Here is an 18,232-nt window from a genome sequence, read left to right as displayed (position 1 = left end):
ATTTGTTTGTAGCTTTAAGATGGGCAAAATGCCTTACATACTCCTATCATAATTCCTTACACAACCCTGTCAGTTGAAGGTAATAAGTATTGTTAACCCATTGTGTAGATGAGCAAACTGAGGCCAAGAGAAGATAAATGACTTATGACTGGCCCGGAGTCAAGTCACTACTAAGTTCCAAAAACAATTTCAAATCTTTCTTCCTGATTGTGTGCTATGGTTTATTTTCCACTCCTTTTTCAAATACGCCTGTCTTTTTCCCGAATAAATCTATACAAAGAACAATGATCCAAGGGTCTACTGTAATTCTTCACCAAATAATAACTGACAAATATCCACCACAGCAGCCTTATTGATTTTAAGATCACTGAAGTCTGATCTCTCCCCTCCTCAGCCTGCCTTCACAGCTGGAAGAAGAAGAATGAGACTATTTGTCTTCTGAATCACAAAGTTATCTCTGTCACTTGCAGAGACAGAGAGCTCCCAAAGAAAACCTTCCTGAAGCAAGTGAACTTCAAGGGAACCTGAAATTCTTCCCAACCTCAGTAGGCGACATCTCTCCAAAAGCTCATTAGTCCGTTCTAGGGCTAATGCAAACAATACTTTCCGTTACAATAATTTGTATCCAGGAAAAGAAACACCGGCTCTGTGTTGCATCTGTAACATAGCAGCCAGTGAAAAGTTTACTGGTCTCAGCCAATGGCAGCCCATGGAATGGGGCCAAGTCAAAATGTTTTTCTCCGCCTTTAGATGAAGTCACGATTGAAATATGGCATTCTGCTTATTAAAAGGGGGGTGAGGAGAGGATATCAAAGTTAATCCTGCAGGCAAAGTCACTTGTGCAGAAGAGGAAGGGGATGGGAAGTGTTTGTATCTAAAAAGCTGAGTAGATTTTGGAGTGCTCTAGCTTTCACCTCCCACTGGGTGGAGTAGGGGCTTTAAGAGCAGCTGGAATGTAGTTTCCATGATCAGAGTTGAGCCAATTGTTGCCTGCTTGTACCTCTGCCAGTCCTGAAAGGGTAGTGAGCTCCGAGCAGCTCACCACAGAGCTCAGTTCAGCTCAACCAGCAGGCGCTTCCTTAGCATCTACCTCTCAGGACAGTGCTGCCCAGCTGAGCGAGGAGCTCCTGTTTGCAGGGAAGAGACATTTCACTGGTCCTAACATGGGAGAAGATGCTGTGCAGGCTGAAAAGTTCCAGGCTAGAGATAACCCTGGCCCAGAGGTACTGCTACACCAGGAAAAGTCATCAAATGCCAGCCCGGTGCCATCATCCACCCCAAGTCCCAGCCTGAACTGTGTGACCACAGATGAGTCAATTAAGGAAAGCTCCCAGGTGAATGCCGTCACAGTGCTTACCCTTCTGGACAAGCTGGTGAATATGCTGGACACAGTGCAGGAAAACCAGCACAAAATGGAGCAGCAGCAGATCAACCTGGTGGGCTCCGTCAAAGGCATGCAGAATGACCTCATTAAGTTGTCCAAGGACCAGACCTCCACAGACAACACAGTCAGCAAACTCTTGAAGAAATCCCGCAAAGTCAGTGAGCACACCCGAGAGGTCAAAGCGCTCATGGAACGCCAGAATGCCCAGATGAAGAGGCTGGAGAGCAACCATGCCCAGCTCCTGAAGAGAAACCACTTTAAGGTGCTCATCTTTCAGGTTAGTGCTTCACACCTACACACAAACATGTGTTCATACACCATACATACATATATGCCCAGCACTATATTTGGCCAAACCATTTATAGGCCTTTCCATAATATCACAGGTTTTAATCTTAGAGTAATCTTATAGTAATTTAATTCAACCTCCTCCCACTAGTTTACAGGTGGAGACTGAGGTCCAAAGAAATTAAATGATTTACCCACAGTCATACAGGTAGTGACAGACAGAGGCAGCTAGAATGTAAACCTACCTCTTCTAGCTGCAGATCTCATGTTCTTTCCAGTGTGATAATCATTTCCTCTGTAATCCATTATTCTGATATACATATATGTGTAGATATATTTTTTACATGAAGCCTACCTCTTTCTGTGTCTTATCACACACACACACACACACACACACACACACACACAGACACATGCACACACACTCCACTGTCCTTTGTTGTCCTTCAGTAGCCTAATAGGCAATCTGTCCCCAGGAACTTGATTTTCCCAGGTCTGTGCTTGTCTAGCTCTGGGCCAATCCAGTCTGGCAAAGAGGGAGTTTAGGTCTGAAAGTAAAAACCTGAAAATATCTGATAGATTTTGTGACTGTATAAGTTAGTCAAGAGAAATTCAGTTATCTATTAATATTTCCAGTTTCTGCTAATGAAATGTGAATGAGGAGGAAAGAGGGCCTTGACTTTAGGAGATATTCAGGGAATTTTTATCAAGGAGACAAATTCCCGTGATTGTCCCAACCACTCATGGGAAACATGATGACAGTGATTTGAGGTCTGAGGTAGGAGCCCAGGCTATCAAGAACTGTGTTCCCATTAAATACCTGATCTCTTTAAAATAAACATGCAAACTCAACTCCCTCCCCCATCTCCCAAACTGTTCCTTTCCCTTTGAGTTTTGTTCATAGCCTAGACAATTGTATTGTTTCCCTTTTTAGGAAATGACCTTTTGACAACTAATAGCACAACTCTTTGCAAACCCTGGATGTCCGTTTCATTGGTCAAATCTCCCAAATGACAGTTTAAAACAAAAGCCAAACGTACATAATAGTCAGTCTTTTGAATTATAAGCCCCTTCAAAGCAGTGCCTTTGAGAGAAAAGTCCACTCAGGAAAAACAATCCCAACCCAAAATGCAGCAACTCTATAAGTGACTCAATTTTATGAGCAAGCGGCTATTTGGGGAGGGGGAGGTTGGGCATGTGATATTATCTGGACAAGATATGGGCACTTATGATCCAGGGGGTGCCCTGCCCAGTGCTGGAAGTTCTTCCGCCTAACTAAACACAGACAGCACACAGCCAGCTAGAGTCAATGCCCCCTGAGCCTCGAGCTGTCTAGTTGTGACCATGTTAATAAGGAAGGATTTCAAAACTGTCCTGGAGGGAGGCTATAACAGTTTGATTGTGAATTGCGCACAGGGAGAGCCTTCATCACTGGAGAGAGACATTGAAAATTGGATTTAAACCGAGGGAGCCTTCCTCATCTAAATGAGTGAGCTCTGCCAGATAGGAACCCAATTCTTCTTCTCTCCATAAAAGGAAAGACTCCATCTCCGTGTTCATTGTCCTCCCCAAATTGCAGTTTAGGATTGTAAAGCCCTGGGCAGAAGATATCTTCCTGTGCCTTCCAGGCTTTTTTTCAGTCCAGAAACTTTTCAGCTTTTAATGCAAATGAAATAACTTCATGTATCTGATGAGTTGAAACAGATACAGTTAACTAGGCCCTTCTTAAGCCATGTGAAATCCTTTCTTTATTACCCCCCAAAGATATTAGAAATCTCGGCTCCTGTGGCATTTCTGAAATTAAATCTCGATCTCTAAACAAAGCCAAACATGCACAGACCCATTTGAATGAGTCACCCAAGGAAATTCCCTTCCCACTGTGTGAAGCAGAGATTATCTTCCATCCCACCTCTCAATTGGGAAAACACAATGGATTTACTTAGCAGAGAAAAGTCACATTTCCCTGGACTACACACACTACTCCCAGTCCAAGAAGGTTTCCAAAGGAACCAGGATCAGGTAATAGCACAGGAGAATTACAAAGATGCCATGAAAGGGAAATTGCTTAGCTGCCTGAAACAGGTTTGGGGTGTTACTCCAGCCCTGGCACAGTCTCCTGGCACTTGTGACATTAGAGTGACAGGTGTGAAATAGCAGTCTGAAGTGGTTAGAATACTTCACATTGTGAGTAGGAACCACATTGGGGCCCTCAGGCCCAAGGCTGAATTTAAAGGGACCAGGTACAGGCTGGCCATTGCAAATCCAGGTACCGTAGAAGGAAGGTCTCCCCTTCCCCCCAACTCCCATGCCAAAGTCCACGGCAAAGGTGTTTCAAGACTGTCAGAATGACAGAATACAGCCCCTTTGCACAGTCTTGACTTTCAAATAAACTGCCCATTTCAGAGTCCCCAAACAAGAAAGATTCCCCAAAGGACCAGCTGCTAATTACAAATCAAACAGCTCTTTAGAGGAAAGGGACCCTTCCTTTCCAAAGCTTCAGAATTAGATATCTTCTTGAATAACATTGTTGTTTAACAGCTAAGGATTAAATGACGTGCCCAGGTTTGTACCAAATTAACTGTAGATCTGAGATGGGGACCAGGTCCTTTGACACAGGACTCCAGGTCACCTCTCTGTGTGTTCCCTCTTCAACTTAGGGATGCTGGGCCAGGAACCATGCCATGGGAGATGCAGTGGGCCTGAGTTTTTTCCACCCAGAAATCCCAGCTGCCCTTCACATTGTCAATAGTAAGGTCCTTAAGTGAAGGATTGAACACACCCTACCCAGGATCTCCAGACATCCATTCTTATGGGGTGTTTCTTATTTGGTTTGGGCTTTTTTACCCCCCTCCCAAGGCCATGCCATACATTGTACTAATGTTACCTTACTGGAATTAGCATCTGTCAAGATGATCTACATGATCCCATTTGCTGCAAAATTCTGAAGTATTCAAAGCATGGTATAGGGCGATTGCAACAGACGCAACATACTCACCAAGGTCTGACTACATGCAAACACCATGCCAGGTACTACACGTATAATGTTAAAAATGTAAGTCCCTGCCTTTAACAAGCTTACATTCTACTGAAGGGCAGTACCAACACAGATAAATACAGTATAAAGATGAGAAAGAGCACTGACCTCTGGGTAGGGGGCACACTCAGGAAAGGCTTCTGGTGGGAGGTGACAGATGAAGGAAGCCTGGAAGGAAGTGTAAGATTCTAAGAGGAAGGGGTGGTGAGATAGTGAGACGACTACTTGTACAAAGACAGGGTAGACAGGAGATGAAATGCTGTGTTCAAGGAATAGCAAGTAGATCAGGCTGGATACACGATGAAGTACACAAAGGTCAGCAATGCCAAATAAATCTGGAAAGGTAGGTTGGAACCATGTTGTGAAGAGTTTGTATTTTATCTTGGAGGCAACAGAGAGGAAGGGGTGGTGGGTGTGAGATTTGAATATTCTTGAAAAATAAAGTGATATGGTTACATATGTAGGTTATGGAGGTTATTTTTGGTGCTTGTGTAAAAGAAGAGAGAAAGGACAAGCTTTGAGCAGGAACACTAATTGGGGGCTCTCAGCATAGTCCAGGCAAGAGGTAAAGTAGTCCTGATCTAGGGAGTGGGTGATGACTGTATGAATGGAAAGCACATATATAAGAGACCTGTTCCAAATATGCAGCTATTAAGCCTTGGAAACTGATTGGATATAGAGGCTGAGGGAGAGAGAAGAATCAGAAATGACCCTAAAGTTGCAAACCTGAAAAAATGGAATCATGGTTCTCTCCACAGAAGTAGGGAAGCTTGGAAATGGAGTGGGGGGAAGTGTGTGAATTAAACGTATTGAAGTCAGATGTCTATGGGATATCCAGGTAAAGATGACTAGCAGATAATCAATGAGCAGGTAATCAGTGACGTAGAACTGAAGCTCAGGAGAGAGATTATCACTTGATTTATGCATTAGGGAGTCTGCTGTATAAACAAGATAATCAAATTCAAGAGAGCTAATGAGATCACCAAGAGGAAGAGTATAGGGAGAACTGAGAAGAGGGCCCTGGAAAGAACATGAAGGGACAGGTTATTGCTACAAAAAATGCAAACCCAAAATATATTTATTTTAAAAGGCTTAATGCATCAAGTACAATCTTACGGTTTTCACTTGGTTTGTAATTTTTACCATTTTTAAAGCACTCAAACTTCATGCTATATATTTTTCCCAGGCCCAGCCTCTCCTCCCTCTATTCCAAACCCCCAATTTTCTGGCTTTAGAAAAGAACTTATTGTACAAATGAAAGAGTCAGAAAAGAAAAATCTATGGCTCTTTTGAGTGCATGCAGGATCACTAATATAGCATTAAATTTATCATTTGTGAAGTCCTACTGTGACTCCCTAGACTCAGAAATTTCACTAAAAGCACACATTCTTTCCAAAATACATTTGTAAAAAGTTATTTTTTTTATCCTAGGAAATCACAGCTGTGTGTTTATTAAAAGATGTATTTCACCCTTAAACTTATCTCATTTAAAAACTTAGTTAAATTCGGGTAGTGTTACTTTCTCCTGGAAATAGTCCATAATATATCTGATGTGTCTTGTGTATATATGTGTGTATGTATGCCTATGCATATATGTAAGCATGTATTCATATGCCCATATACACATACACCATAAATAAAATAACAGTGAAGAGGCAGTGTGGCACGGTGGAAACAACATTGGGTTTAGAATCAAAACATCTGGGTTCGAATTCTAGCTTTGCTACTTAGTGTCTGACTTTGGACAAGTCACTCTACCTCTCAAATCCTTGCTTTCCTCACTTGTAAAATAAAGTGGTTGATCTAGATGACCATTAAAGTTACTACAATGTCTAAATCCATGACTGAGATTCAAATATTGAAGAGAGACCAATATTATTTAGTTCTGTATAGTTTGCTTACTAGCAGATGGACACACAGTACATTTCTAGGCAAGTCTGTTCAAACTCTATAGGATGAAAATATTTCATTTTTAATTACAAAGACCAAAAAGAAGCTTATAGTTAACTGAGTCATCAAAAACTAATTTAAGATTACAGAAATAATTCTTTATTAAAAAAAAAGCACATTTTAAGTGTTTTCAAATAAAGGAGAGAAAACTAGATAATTAACAGACCAAGTTAAACTTGCATATTCATAAAATTATGGTATTGAGAAAAAGTACAGAATAGTTTCTATTTATTTGCAATAGGAACATTGTGGAAGAATTAAGAAATCAACAAATACTCCTTCTCTTAAGCATATTTAAATTTCCATTATTTTTGTATCAATATATGAAATCAAAATTTGGGGAAAATTGCTTTGGACTGCAGGCCTTTCAAAAGTGGATTTTTAAAAAAATTATGCTCTTTTTATCCAAGGAACATCCTCTAGAACTCTTACATTAGCATAGTTACTTGAAAGACAAAAATTCAGTCATGTAAATATCTTTATATGTCCAGCCTCTAGATGGTTAAGTGATCAACATCTGCATAATAGGATTTTGAGCCTGGGAATGCTGGATGCTCTTTCCATTTCTAAACGCAACCAAACCGTAGTTCTCGTTGTGATTATTTACATTTGCAGAAAGTCAACTCTGGCCTGCAGCTCTTTTTGTGAGTAACTGATTATTGTTGATACACCCCAGGAAGTGTTTTTACATTATCTCATTTACTAGAAACTTGGATTCAACCTTTTAAAATTCATATCGATTCTTTGTTTTTGTAGGCTATATAAGCTTAAACTACACATGAAAAGTGTTCTTCAACATATCTTAAATTCTGTGCATTGGCTGTTTATTCAGTTACTTTTCTGTTGTGTCTCACTCTTTGCGACCTCATTTGGGGAGTTCTTAGCAAACATGCTGGAGTGATTTGCCATTTCCTTCTCCAGCTCATTTTACAGATGAGGAAACTGAGACAAACAGGGTAAAGTGACTTGTCACACAGCTAGTAAGTGTCTGGGGCCAGATCTTAACTTGGGAAGGTGAGTCTTCCTGACCCCAGACCTGGCCCTCTATCTATCTAGCTGCCCCAGTGTTAGCTAGTACTTGAAATGTAAGATCAATGATTAGTTCACCATAGGAGTTCATCTGTGATTTTTACCTAGTTGTTTCTTAGGGGGTGGGTGATGTTGGTATTGGAAGTGACTCCAGAAATCGTCTAGGTCCACCCTGTTATTCCACCAGGTTCTGGATGGGTATCATTATTTAGATTAGCAAACCAGGGCCAGGAAAAGTGCTGAGATTTGAAGGAAGTAAATTTATTAGTAATAAAAAACATGCTTGAATTGTTGAATAAAGACAAAACAGAGTCTATCGTTTCATTGTGGTGGACTGAGGCAGCTAGGTAGTGGGCCTATAGACAGGAAGATCTTGGTTCAAATCTGGTTTCAGATACTTCATATCTGTGTGACCCTGGGCAAGTCCCTTAACCTGTTTTCCTCAGTTTCTTCAAATGCTAGTTATTATTATGATTTTTTACTTTTCTACTTGGAGTAGGTGACACAATGCAAAGAGTACTCTAGTGTCAGAAAGATTTCTTGAGTTCAAATACCACCACAGACAGTCACTAGCTGGATGACCTTGAGCAAGTCACTTAACCTGTCTTGTTACCTCAGTTTCCCTATCTATAAAATAGAGATCATAATAATATCACTTTTCTCCCAGGATTGTTTCAAAGATCAGATGAGATTATATGTATTATTATTAAAATGATTCAACATGATTTGGATTTTATGTAATTAACATTAATTATTTTTAATGAAACAAAGTATTTAACAAACGACCTTAAAAAATAATTGAATGGCAACAGCAAAATGTAATGAAATTTCACTTCTTTAAAAGATGGAAGGCTGCTTATATCAGTCTTCCATCAGTGCATGATCAGGGCAAGATCAGTGTGTGCATTATTAATATTACAGCAAGCTCTCTAAGGGATGAGAGAGATTCTAACCAATGGTTTTATCCTCTTTGCAATCCATACCCTGATTCAATTTAATTTAACAGACATTTATTAAGCATCTATTTTGTGCAAGGCACTGTGAATACAAAAGACAAAAATAAAAACAAAATAGAAAAAGGTACAAACATTTTAAAAGAAACCAAATAGTAGCCAACAATAGATTCCTTGACAGAAATTGAATATTTTTTTTCATATTTGCATGTCTAGTATTTTGACCATTTTAGGAGTTAGACACAACAAAGACTTATAACTTCATGATTGGAGAACTCTAAGTGTGGAAAATCCTTCCACCAAAACAGATCACCCACTTCTCTGAAACCTTGTCTTAGAAAATTGATTGTGGTATTGAGATACAAAGTGACATGCTTATAGTCACTCAGTTTAAATGCACAATAGGAAGAACCAGGATGTAGATCTTTCTTACTCAAAGGCCAGGCTTCTCTCCACTACATTCTACTTTTAAAAAACCAGGGTTTAAATATTACAAGTTCACCAAATTGAATTCCATGTGACAAATGAGCCTTTTTTTTTTATTATATTTTGGAATAGTACTTGCAGATCATTAAATACCAGTAACATTCTGGGCATAAAACTATGATTCTCAAATCCCTTATGGGTAACATAACATCTCTAGAATGAATGTAGCAAATAGGAGAAAGAGATCTTAACTCATTCTCCAGGGACCACATGGTCCATTGCAGAAAGTAGGGCTCCTGGCTCCCATCAAGCCATCTACATTTTTAGAACACCAAACTATCTATTCAATTTTCCAGTGTTAGACCCAGAATGACTGTGATCACATAGGTGTGCCTATGTTTCATCACGGTTTGCTCCCACCAGGATTCAAGCCAAGGAGAAATGCCCAGTTCTTTGGTCAGTTGTAGGCGAGTGAACATTCACTCGTATGCACAGTTAAGGCTATTAGTTCAAGTAAATCAATGAAAGGAGCAAACAAGCTAAAGTGGAGGTTAAAATGCTGCTTCTCAAGAGTACTTTCCATTCTTTCTAGTTTTCATGTTTCAAGTACACTTTTAATTTATGTTTGAAATGTATTTTAATTTTTTTCCATTTGAAAAAAGAAACAGAAGACAAAAAACACAAGTATCCTCATGAAGGGTCTAGGCCAATAGCCACAGAATCAGAAGCAGCAACTGAAAACCCAAGACCTCTTTGAAAATGTATGTAGCAAGCAATTTGCTGGCTACTTTGTGTGCCTCCAAGACCCCTCCTAGCTGCTACCCAGTGATCTCCTAAAACAGTCACACACTGCCTATAGTTGAGGCAATTTCAAAGAGATAGAAATTCTAGTAAGAGTTGATGAAGCAGGGTGGTATAATTGATGGAGTGTTAAAGCCCTAGTTTCAAATTCTATTTACTAGCAGTGGCAGTGGCAAGTTACTTCAATTTGCCGAGCCTTACTCTCCTCATCTGTAAAATGAGGCTAATGATACCTATAGTACGTGCCTCACAGAGGTGTTGTGGGGCTCAAATGAGATAGTGACAAATCCTTGGCAAGGTTGAAAGCATTATTGAAATATCAGTCAGAGGTTAATAATAATAGTTGAATTTTGTGTAAACATTTAAGATTTATAAAGCAGAATACATATATTATCTCACTGGATCTTTATAACTATACTGTAAGATGGGGAAAACAGGTATTATATCATCATTTCACAAGTTAGGTGACTTATTCATGGTCACACAGCTAGGAAGTATCAGTTATCTCCTGAATTAATCTGATTTATTTAAAAATAAGGTATATATTTACATACACACACACTTATACACATATATGGAGAAAGAGAGACTGAGAGACAGAGACACACCAGAGGGAAGTTAGTTAGGGAGAGGTGGGGGGCGGGGAGAGAGAGAGAGCAAGAGAGAGAGAGAGGGAAAAGAGAGAGAGAAATTTTGTTTACTGAAACATGGGCGAATTGTGACGCTGCACAGAGAAGACATTGCCCTGGAATGGCAACAATTGGTGATTAAAGATGGAGAGCTCCAAGGAAGGAGAAATCTTGGGACAAGTTTCTCAAGACTGATATCTTGGAGTAAGTTGATATCCTAAGTAGTAGCTGAATAGGAATTCCCTTAGCCATTAGGCAAAATGAAAAACCAAAATGGACCAATCTAGAAGCAGCTAGGTGATATGATAAATAAGAATGCTGGGCCTATACTCAGAAAGATCTAAACCTCAGACCCTTGCTAGCTGTGTGACCCTGGACAGTTCACTTAACCTCTGTTTACCTCAGTTTCCCCAACTGCAAAATGAGAATGATAATAGCACTTACTTCCCAGGGTGGTTGTGGAGATCGAGTGAGGTATTTACAAAAAACTTCTAGAGCACAATGACAGGTACATAGTAGGCACTTAAGAAATGCTTATTTTTTTCCATTCTACCTCCTGTTTGAATCACGATATATTATCTCCCACTCACCTTAGCAATAATTTCTAACTTAAAAACTATGCCTATTACTTCTTAAAACCTACAGAAGGGAAAGAGGTGGAGAGTGAAGGAAAGAAGACAGAAAGCCTTCCAAGACCACTCAGATCATTTGAACAAGATATCAGTGTTTTCAAATGAAATATTTTGAAGCCTTCCGTCTTCTCCCCACACACAAATTCTCATAATAAAACAAATTTATCTTCACAATAATCACAAAAAGTGACCAAATTAACAATGATCAAGTGAGCAGAACACAGAGAGACCACAGATATAACAAAATACTTTCAGTGGCCAAGGTTTGCCAAGTATACCTATCTCCTTTTCAGTTGCTCAGAAACACATTCACTTCTTTCTGGATTATCTCTGTTCTCCCTCAATTTATTTTTATAGCTAGCATCAAAGAACTGTGGCATAACATACCCTTTCTCCTTACAGAAGAGTGGAATTATTTTTTCTCCTGCTTCTATCCCACAGTTAGTTGGTGTTACATGAATAATTCCAAAAGTGCCAAACCAATCAGTTTTCTTAAAGCTGAAGAAAGACAATGAAAAGGGCAGAAAAGCTGAAAGTTGAAAAATCTACTATAAACTCATCTTGCATTTTATAACTAGTCTTGCAAAATGTACATTAAGGAGAAAAGCAGAAAGACCAAGTGTTTTGCTTCTTTATAAAAGTATCATTTTAATAGCAATCATTTTGTTGGAAGTAAAAGGAGGCAAGGCATTGAATTAATATACTCAAGGATGCAGATACAACTAAACTAGCTAGGAAAGACATTTAAAGCCCACTACTTGGATTTCTGCTTACATCACAAATACCTACAGCATCTTCCTTTATTGACACCCAGCCCCCTAACCACCATTAGCTCTCTTGATAATTTATTCTTAGCTCTAAGACCCCCTGACTATTTACATTAGCATCCTTACAATGGGGTCTCCCATTGCTGTCCTGGTGGTCCTCTGTCTTTCCTAGGTCCCCTCCTTAAAACCAAGATCCCCAGGACCTTTTACAACTCTTAAATCTCCTTTCTCCCAAGACTTCCAGGTCATCTAACCAGTTAGTCAAATTAGCAAAGTAGTTTTTCTCTTCTGATCTCCATACCAAACATTTCAGAATTCTATTCTCAACCTCTAATAGCTAACATGTTAAAGCTAGTGCTTTAAAGTTTGGAAAGCATTTTGCATGTTCTCTCACTTAATCCAACAATCCTGTGATGTAATTGCTATTCTTTTTCCCATTTTGCAAATGAGGAAACTAAGGCCAAGAGATGTTGTCCAAGGTCACGTAACTAGTAAAGTATAGGAGGCAAGATCTGAACTCAGGTCTTCCTGACTCTAGGTCCTATGCACTATCCACTGTACCAACTAACCACTTCACATAAATGATGTGTATGGAATTCCATTCTCCTAATGTCTACCAAAACCATAGATCCGACATTGTACCTTACCATTCAAAGATGAAACATAATGGAAAAATTACAGGAGAATTTTCCAATATCTGCCTAAACACTAAAAAAAAGTTATAATGTGCAATTTAAAACTTAATAATAATAAAAGTTATTTTAAAGGAGCCACTATAAATGCCAGATTTTATTTATGGTCTTAATTTATGGCAAAAAACTAAACATAATCTTCAGTGAACCAACCACCTTGTTAACTAAACATTTTAAATTACAATAAAGTCAATTGACCTATTTTGTTGGTTCCTCTGAAGATATAGATTAAAATAAGCTAAAGTACATAGAATATTAAAAGGAGAAGTAGTTTTTGCAGTTTTACAATTAAAAAAAATATGTGATTTGTCCAAGTAACATCAGCTAGTCAGTCAATGCACATTTATTAAGTTCCTACTATGTGCCAGTCACTATGCTGAGAAGCTAATTGGATCTAAGTAATGGCACTAAATAACTAACATGTACAATTAATTACTAATCTAATTAACATATTTAATGGCAGAACCAGGCTGGAACTTTTGGAACTCAGTCTAGGACTCTTTCTGACAGTACTTTTTTTCACATAGTACTTAAGTATAAATGCTGAAGTTATCCCCCTGCTCAGCTTTTATTTCCAAATATTCTAAGAATAATATTGGAGTCAACCTAAGTTGGGTTCGAACCCGTTATACAATAATGTCCTACAGTGAAAACAGCTCTGGTTTGGAAGCTGGGTTCAAATCTCAGTTGTTCCATTGTGACATACAAAAGGTGAGATGACTGACAAAACAAAGGGTCAATTTTCTGAGCATACTGATTTATTAAGCAATGGATGACTATTGCCCAAACAAACCAGGCCTCTTCCTTAGCTGAGACCTGGACGTCTAATACAGGGAGAGATGGACTTTTATACATTAAAAACAATCAACTAACGTCAATTAATTAAAAGGAAACATTACAAAATCTGATTACTTATTGGATGAAAGATTAGGGACTTTCCAAATTGGGAAGGGAGAGTGAATAGGTGTAATTCCCTGAAATCAGAAAAGAAGGTATCCTACCCCACTGAAATCAGAAAAGGAGATAGCCTACTCCCCCAAGTGTCTATAAACATAGAAACAACTGATTGATCAGTATGGCATCAATTTTCAAATAAGATACATCAGTTGTTTGAGATCTACAATTGTTAAAAAACTCCTTTCATTCATCTTTGGATCTGACCAGTTTTCTGATCAGCATAACCTAGGCTTGGCTAAGGAAGAATTGGTCCAGTTTCCCAGCTACACAGGGCTAGGTTCCAACACTGCAATATGATTTTCTCTCAATTCTCAAAACTGAATAGTTTTCTCACAGGACAAAATTTGGACTAGACTCATAATTGAATAGAAAGGGAATTGAGCTAGCCCTAGAACTGAGTCACAAGATAGAGTCAATGTGGTTCACTCAGTTCCCTCACACTTACTGCCTGTGTGGTGATGAGCAACTCACCTAACCTCTCTGGGCCTTGATTTCCTCAATTATAAAATGGAGGTGATAGTTAAGATAATTGGTCCCTTCTAGCTCTGAATCCATCATCTTATCCTATGAATATGGAAGCATTTCCAATCTCCAGATAGAGCAGAACGGGTCAATGAGTTTAGAATGACCTTTTGCTGTCTACGTATATTGATGCAACAGAAAAAAGGCATGGCTTTCATCAGTTGTCAAAAGATAGTAACATGGTTCAGGAGTGAACACTATTTTGCAAAGTGTATATAGCATTGACTATGAGATGTTTATTATCAGCTTTTTTTTTTTTTCAGGAAGAAAATGAGATCCCCACCAGTGTGTTTGCAAAAGAGCCTGTTCCCAGCATAACTGAAGGAAAGGAAGAGTCTGTGGGTGAGAACAAGTCCCTGGAAGAGACTTTGCATACAGTGAACCTGTCATCAGATGATGAAATGCCTAATGAAGAGGATAACCTGGAAGACAGTGCTGAGGAAAAGGTGGAAGAAAGCCGGGCAGAGAAAATAAAGAGATCAAGCCTCAAGAAAGTGGATAGCCTCAAGAAAGCCTTTTCTCGCCAAAATATTGAGAAAAAGATGAACAAGTTAGGCACAAAGATTGTATCAGTGGAGAGAAGGGAGAAGATTAAGAAATCCTTCACCACCAACCACCAGAAAGCATCATCAGGGAAAAGCTCCCCTTTCAAAGTACCTCCCCTTACTTTTGGTCGGAAGAAAGGTCATGAAGGAGAGGGTCCTGCTGAAGAAGACACCCAGCGGGTGGAGACACCAGCCAGTGATCAAGCCATGACTGAGAATGAAGAGAGCTCTTTCAATGAGGCCCCTTCAGACACATCTTTCCCTACAGCTCAGGTGGAAGAGAATACAGCCAGTGATGTTCAGGAGAAGCCTATCACAAGAGAGAGCAACCCAGCAACAAAGAGCATTGAGCTGTCCATTGTTGAAGATGAAGAGTTTGAAATGGCCCAGGAATACTCTCAGAAGAACCATGATGAGCGCTACAGACTCACCATTGGAGAGACGGAACAGTCTGATGAGGAGCAAGCCCAACCCGCCGTTCTCCAAGTAGATCAAACAGCGTAACTGCTGACTGAGCTTTCTTTCATGCCTCCACCTCCCATAAGGTTCAATTAAGTGAATAACCAAAGTCTATGAATAAGCTGCTGCCTATCTCCAGTGTTTTTGATTCGCTTTGTTACCTGTTATTTCCTTTGCAATAATAATTTATTTCATAGTAGCCTCATCCAGAATGACCAAGACTTACTACCATGTAGACAACCTGTCTGGTATTCTATGTCTCTTTATCTCTCTTATTAGTTGATTCCACTCATAAGGAAATTCTCTAAGCATTAATTAAAAAAAAAGAAATCAAGCAATTGGAGAAAAAAAAAGCTAATCAGTTTGTCTTAGAGCAACCACCAGATGAATGGGATACTAGTCATGAAGCCTATGATTCAATGTTTCCTCTCTTACAATAACTTTGTACTTTAGTGAATAATGTAGCATGAAGCTAGTGTTAGTGGAATCTAATTTCCCATACTTATGCTAACTGTGAATTACTGATTCTTTCAGTGGGTATATGTGTAGGTGTATGTGTATTTTATTTAGGTTCCGTTGCACTTGAAGCCTAAAGCATTTGCAGAGGATAGAGATTAGAATATAACATTCATTTAAAAGAAACCATTATAAATGGAGAAGTCATCAAAAAGAGAAAGAAGAAGAAAAAAGTATGGAAAGTCTAATGAGAAGACAAAAGAGGAAAAAAGAGAGACAGAAGAAAAGTGGCAGTGAGATAAGTCAAAGTAGGAAAGGGGACAGGGAATGAGAGGAAGAAGAAGAAATGAAAAATATAAAGAGATGGGAAAAATGCTTCTAGTATTAACCTAATTAATTCATTCCTTAAATAACACCATTTAACATTTTCTTATACCCTGGAATAGTATTTTAGTAAATAGCATCTTTGAAATGTTAAGTCAGCAGCTATCTTGAAAATAATATAGTAGATACATAATTTGTACAGTATTAAAGCCGAACAAGTAACAAGAATGTAATTTTTTCTTAATGAAGATAATAAGCTTTAAAGGTTTCTCTGAGGAAACTCAAGAGGATATGCTCTAGTTAAGGATGAAATGACTTAGGGAACAGCAAATACCAATCAATAAATGTAGGGTTTTGCCGAGAGTTCCATCTTCCTCTGCCTTCTTTTTGTAATTTCCAAGCTGAATCCACCTATGTTCTCCTATTATAGAGTTTGGGTTTCCAAATGATTCAGGATCAGGCACTGGAAGTTTGTGGGAATGAAGAGATCAGGTAAAATGAACTATCTCCATTCTGTTCAGAATATTAATTGCATTCCAGAACATATTTCACTTACTTAGAGATTAATTCACAAAGAAGTATAACCAATTTTATATTCTTAAAACACAGTGATGTTTATATACTTTTTTAAAAAATGCAAACATATTATAGATTTCAGTCCTGGTTAATACTATGCCAAAGGGTTGCTTTCTCTAAAAATGTTTTGCAGAGAGAAATGCTGATGTGATGAGAAAATATTACATCATAAATAGTTTAATGACAACTGTATTTAAGGAAGGAAAATTCAATGCCACCAATAAGTCATATGAGGAATTCCCTTCCTCCTTTCCATCCCTCAAATAGAAGTTCCTAGACTACATCAAAGTTTCAACACTTTGAGAATGTATGACTCAGACAGCAGGGGAACTCTATCCTTGGATGCAATTTTCAACCACTCCCAACCTGGTAAAAAGCCCTTCAGGAGCTGCCATGGATGAAAATCAAAAGCAGCTGGTAGTCAGTCATCTGCTGAAGGACCTTTTCATCTAAGCTGGTCTGGATCTCAGAATTTAGCCATACCATCTATTGACAGGTCTACTGACATGCACTGGAAGTTCCATCATCTTGGTGGGACCTGTTAGAACTTCCACTCTACTGACATTACCTTCAAGAATCCAGTGTTACCCCCTTGCCTTGATGACAAATCACAGTAAGGCCTCAGTGGCAGAAAAGGACATTAATATTAATATGCAATACTCAGAAGTCTTCTAGTACAGGTAAATCTGAACACATATCTTGCAGTCTGTAAAGATCAATTGGAACACATAAGTGGCTCCCGTCTCTCCAAATGTGAAAATATTAGCTGCTTTATGGGACATGGTGTAGTGGAAGGAACACTGGATTCAGAGACAGAAGACTCAGATTGAAATCCCAGTTCTCCCACTTATTATGTGCGTGACTGGTCAAGTCACTTCAACCTCACTGGGCCTCAGTTTCCTCATCTGTAAGATGAAGCAGTTGGACTAGGTGACCTCTGACATCCCTTCTAACTCTAAAACTATGACACTATGATGTGGTTTTGAGCATCTCATGCACAATCACAACAAAAAAGAAAAGTCAATTTCAGGAAGACAATGAAGGTGGCAGTCAGAAAATGTGAAAAGAATGGGTAAAAAGAATCATCAGGGGTAAAGAAAATGTTTTACACACACACACACATATTATATACATATGTATATGCACATACATATGTATATAATATATATATGTACATGCCTGGAACTTACAGGCTCTTCCAAAGGGGATTGGATGAAAAATTATCCACCCAGGGCTAGCTGTGAATTTGTAATCTATTTTTGCATTTGTTCCTAATTAATTCCTCAAACAGAGGTGGCACCCCAGATTCTTAGAAGGCATTATATCCATGCAACAAGACACAAAGAAGGATTTGGGCTCTTTTTCCGAAAGCATCTTAGAAAGGCAATCTTTAATGGACATTTTACTAGCAAGAAGTATAGAGGTAGATTTTTATTTTGTATTAACAACAGCATAATTTCAAATACTGAAAAGTTGTACTAACAGCAGACATATTAAAGGGTAAATAAAATTTTTTAAAAGTGTCCAACAACGTGAATTTCTTGACAGAGCAATTTTAGAATATGGCAGAAAGATATGATTTTTAGTCTCTATGGTAAACCGACCAGTAATGTTGATTGTTTCTGTCTTGATTTCTTCTATTAACTTTCCTTCCTTTTTCCCTGATCTCATTTAGAAAACCAAGCCTCATTCTTCAAGTTTAACTTTCCTGACATCACCTTGCCAGCTCGGGAAAGCCTCTGAATACATGCAGGCAGCTTGATGATTCTGATAGCTCCATCTGCATTTTTATTGTAATTCACCAGACT

At 38.7% G+C, this 18,232-nt stretch overlaps 1 protein-coding gene across 1 annotated transcript; it reads left to right on the top strand.

Moving 5' to 3' along the window:
- The first annotated feature begins 771 nt into the window (after positions 1 to 771).
- Positions 772 to 17,947, top strand: CAVIN2 (caveolae associated protein 2). Its single transcript, XM_072612708.1, has 2 exons — positions 772 to 1,661; positions 14,328 to 17,947. The coding sequence occupies exons 1-2, from the start codon at positions 1,164 to 1,166 to the stop codon at positions 15,111 to 15,113; spliced, it is 1,284 nt and encodes a 427-aa protein (XP_072468809.1). The 5' UTR covers positions 772 to 1,163; the 3' UTR covers positions 15,114 to 17,947.
- Positions 17,948 to 18,232: the final 285 nt, after the last annotated feature.

This window comes from Notamacropus eugenii, chromosome 5 (assembly GCF_028372415.1).
Source record: "Notamacropus eugenii isolate mMacEug1 chromosome 5, mMacEug1.pri_v2, whole genome shotgun sequence".
NCBI classification, from domain to species: Eukaryota; Metazoa; Chordata; class Mammalia; order Diprotodontia; family Macropodidae; genus Notamacropus; species Notamacropus eugenii.
Note: the sequence above shows the minus strand (reverse complement) of the source record. Positions and strands in the feature narration are given on the sequence as shown.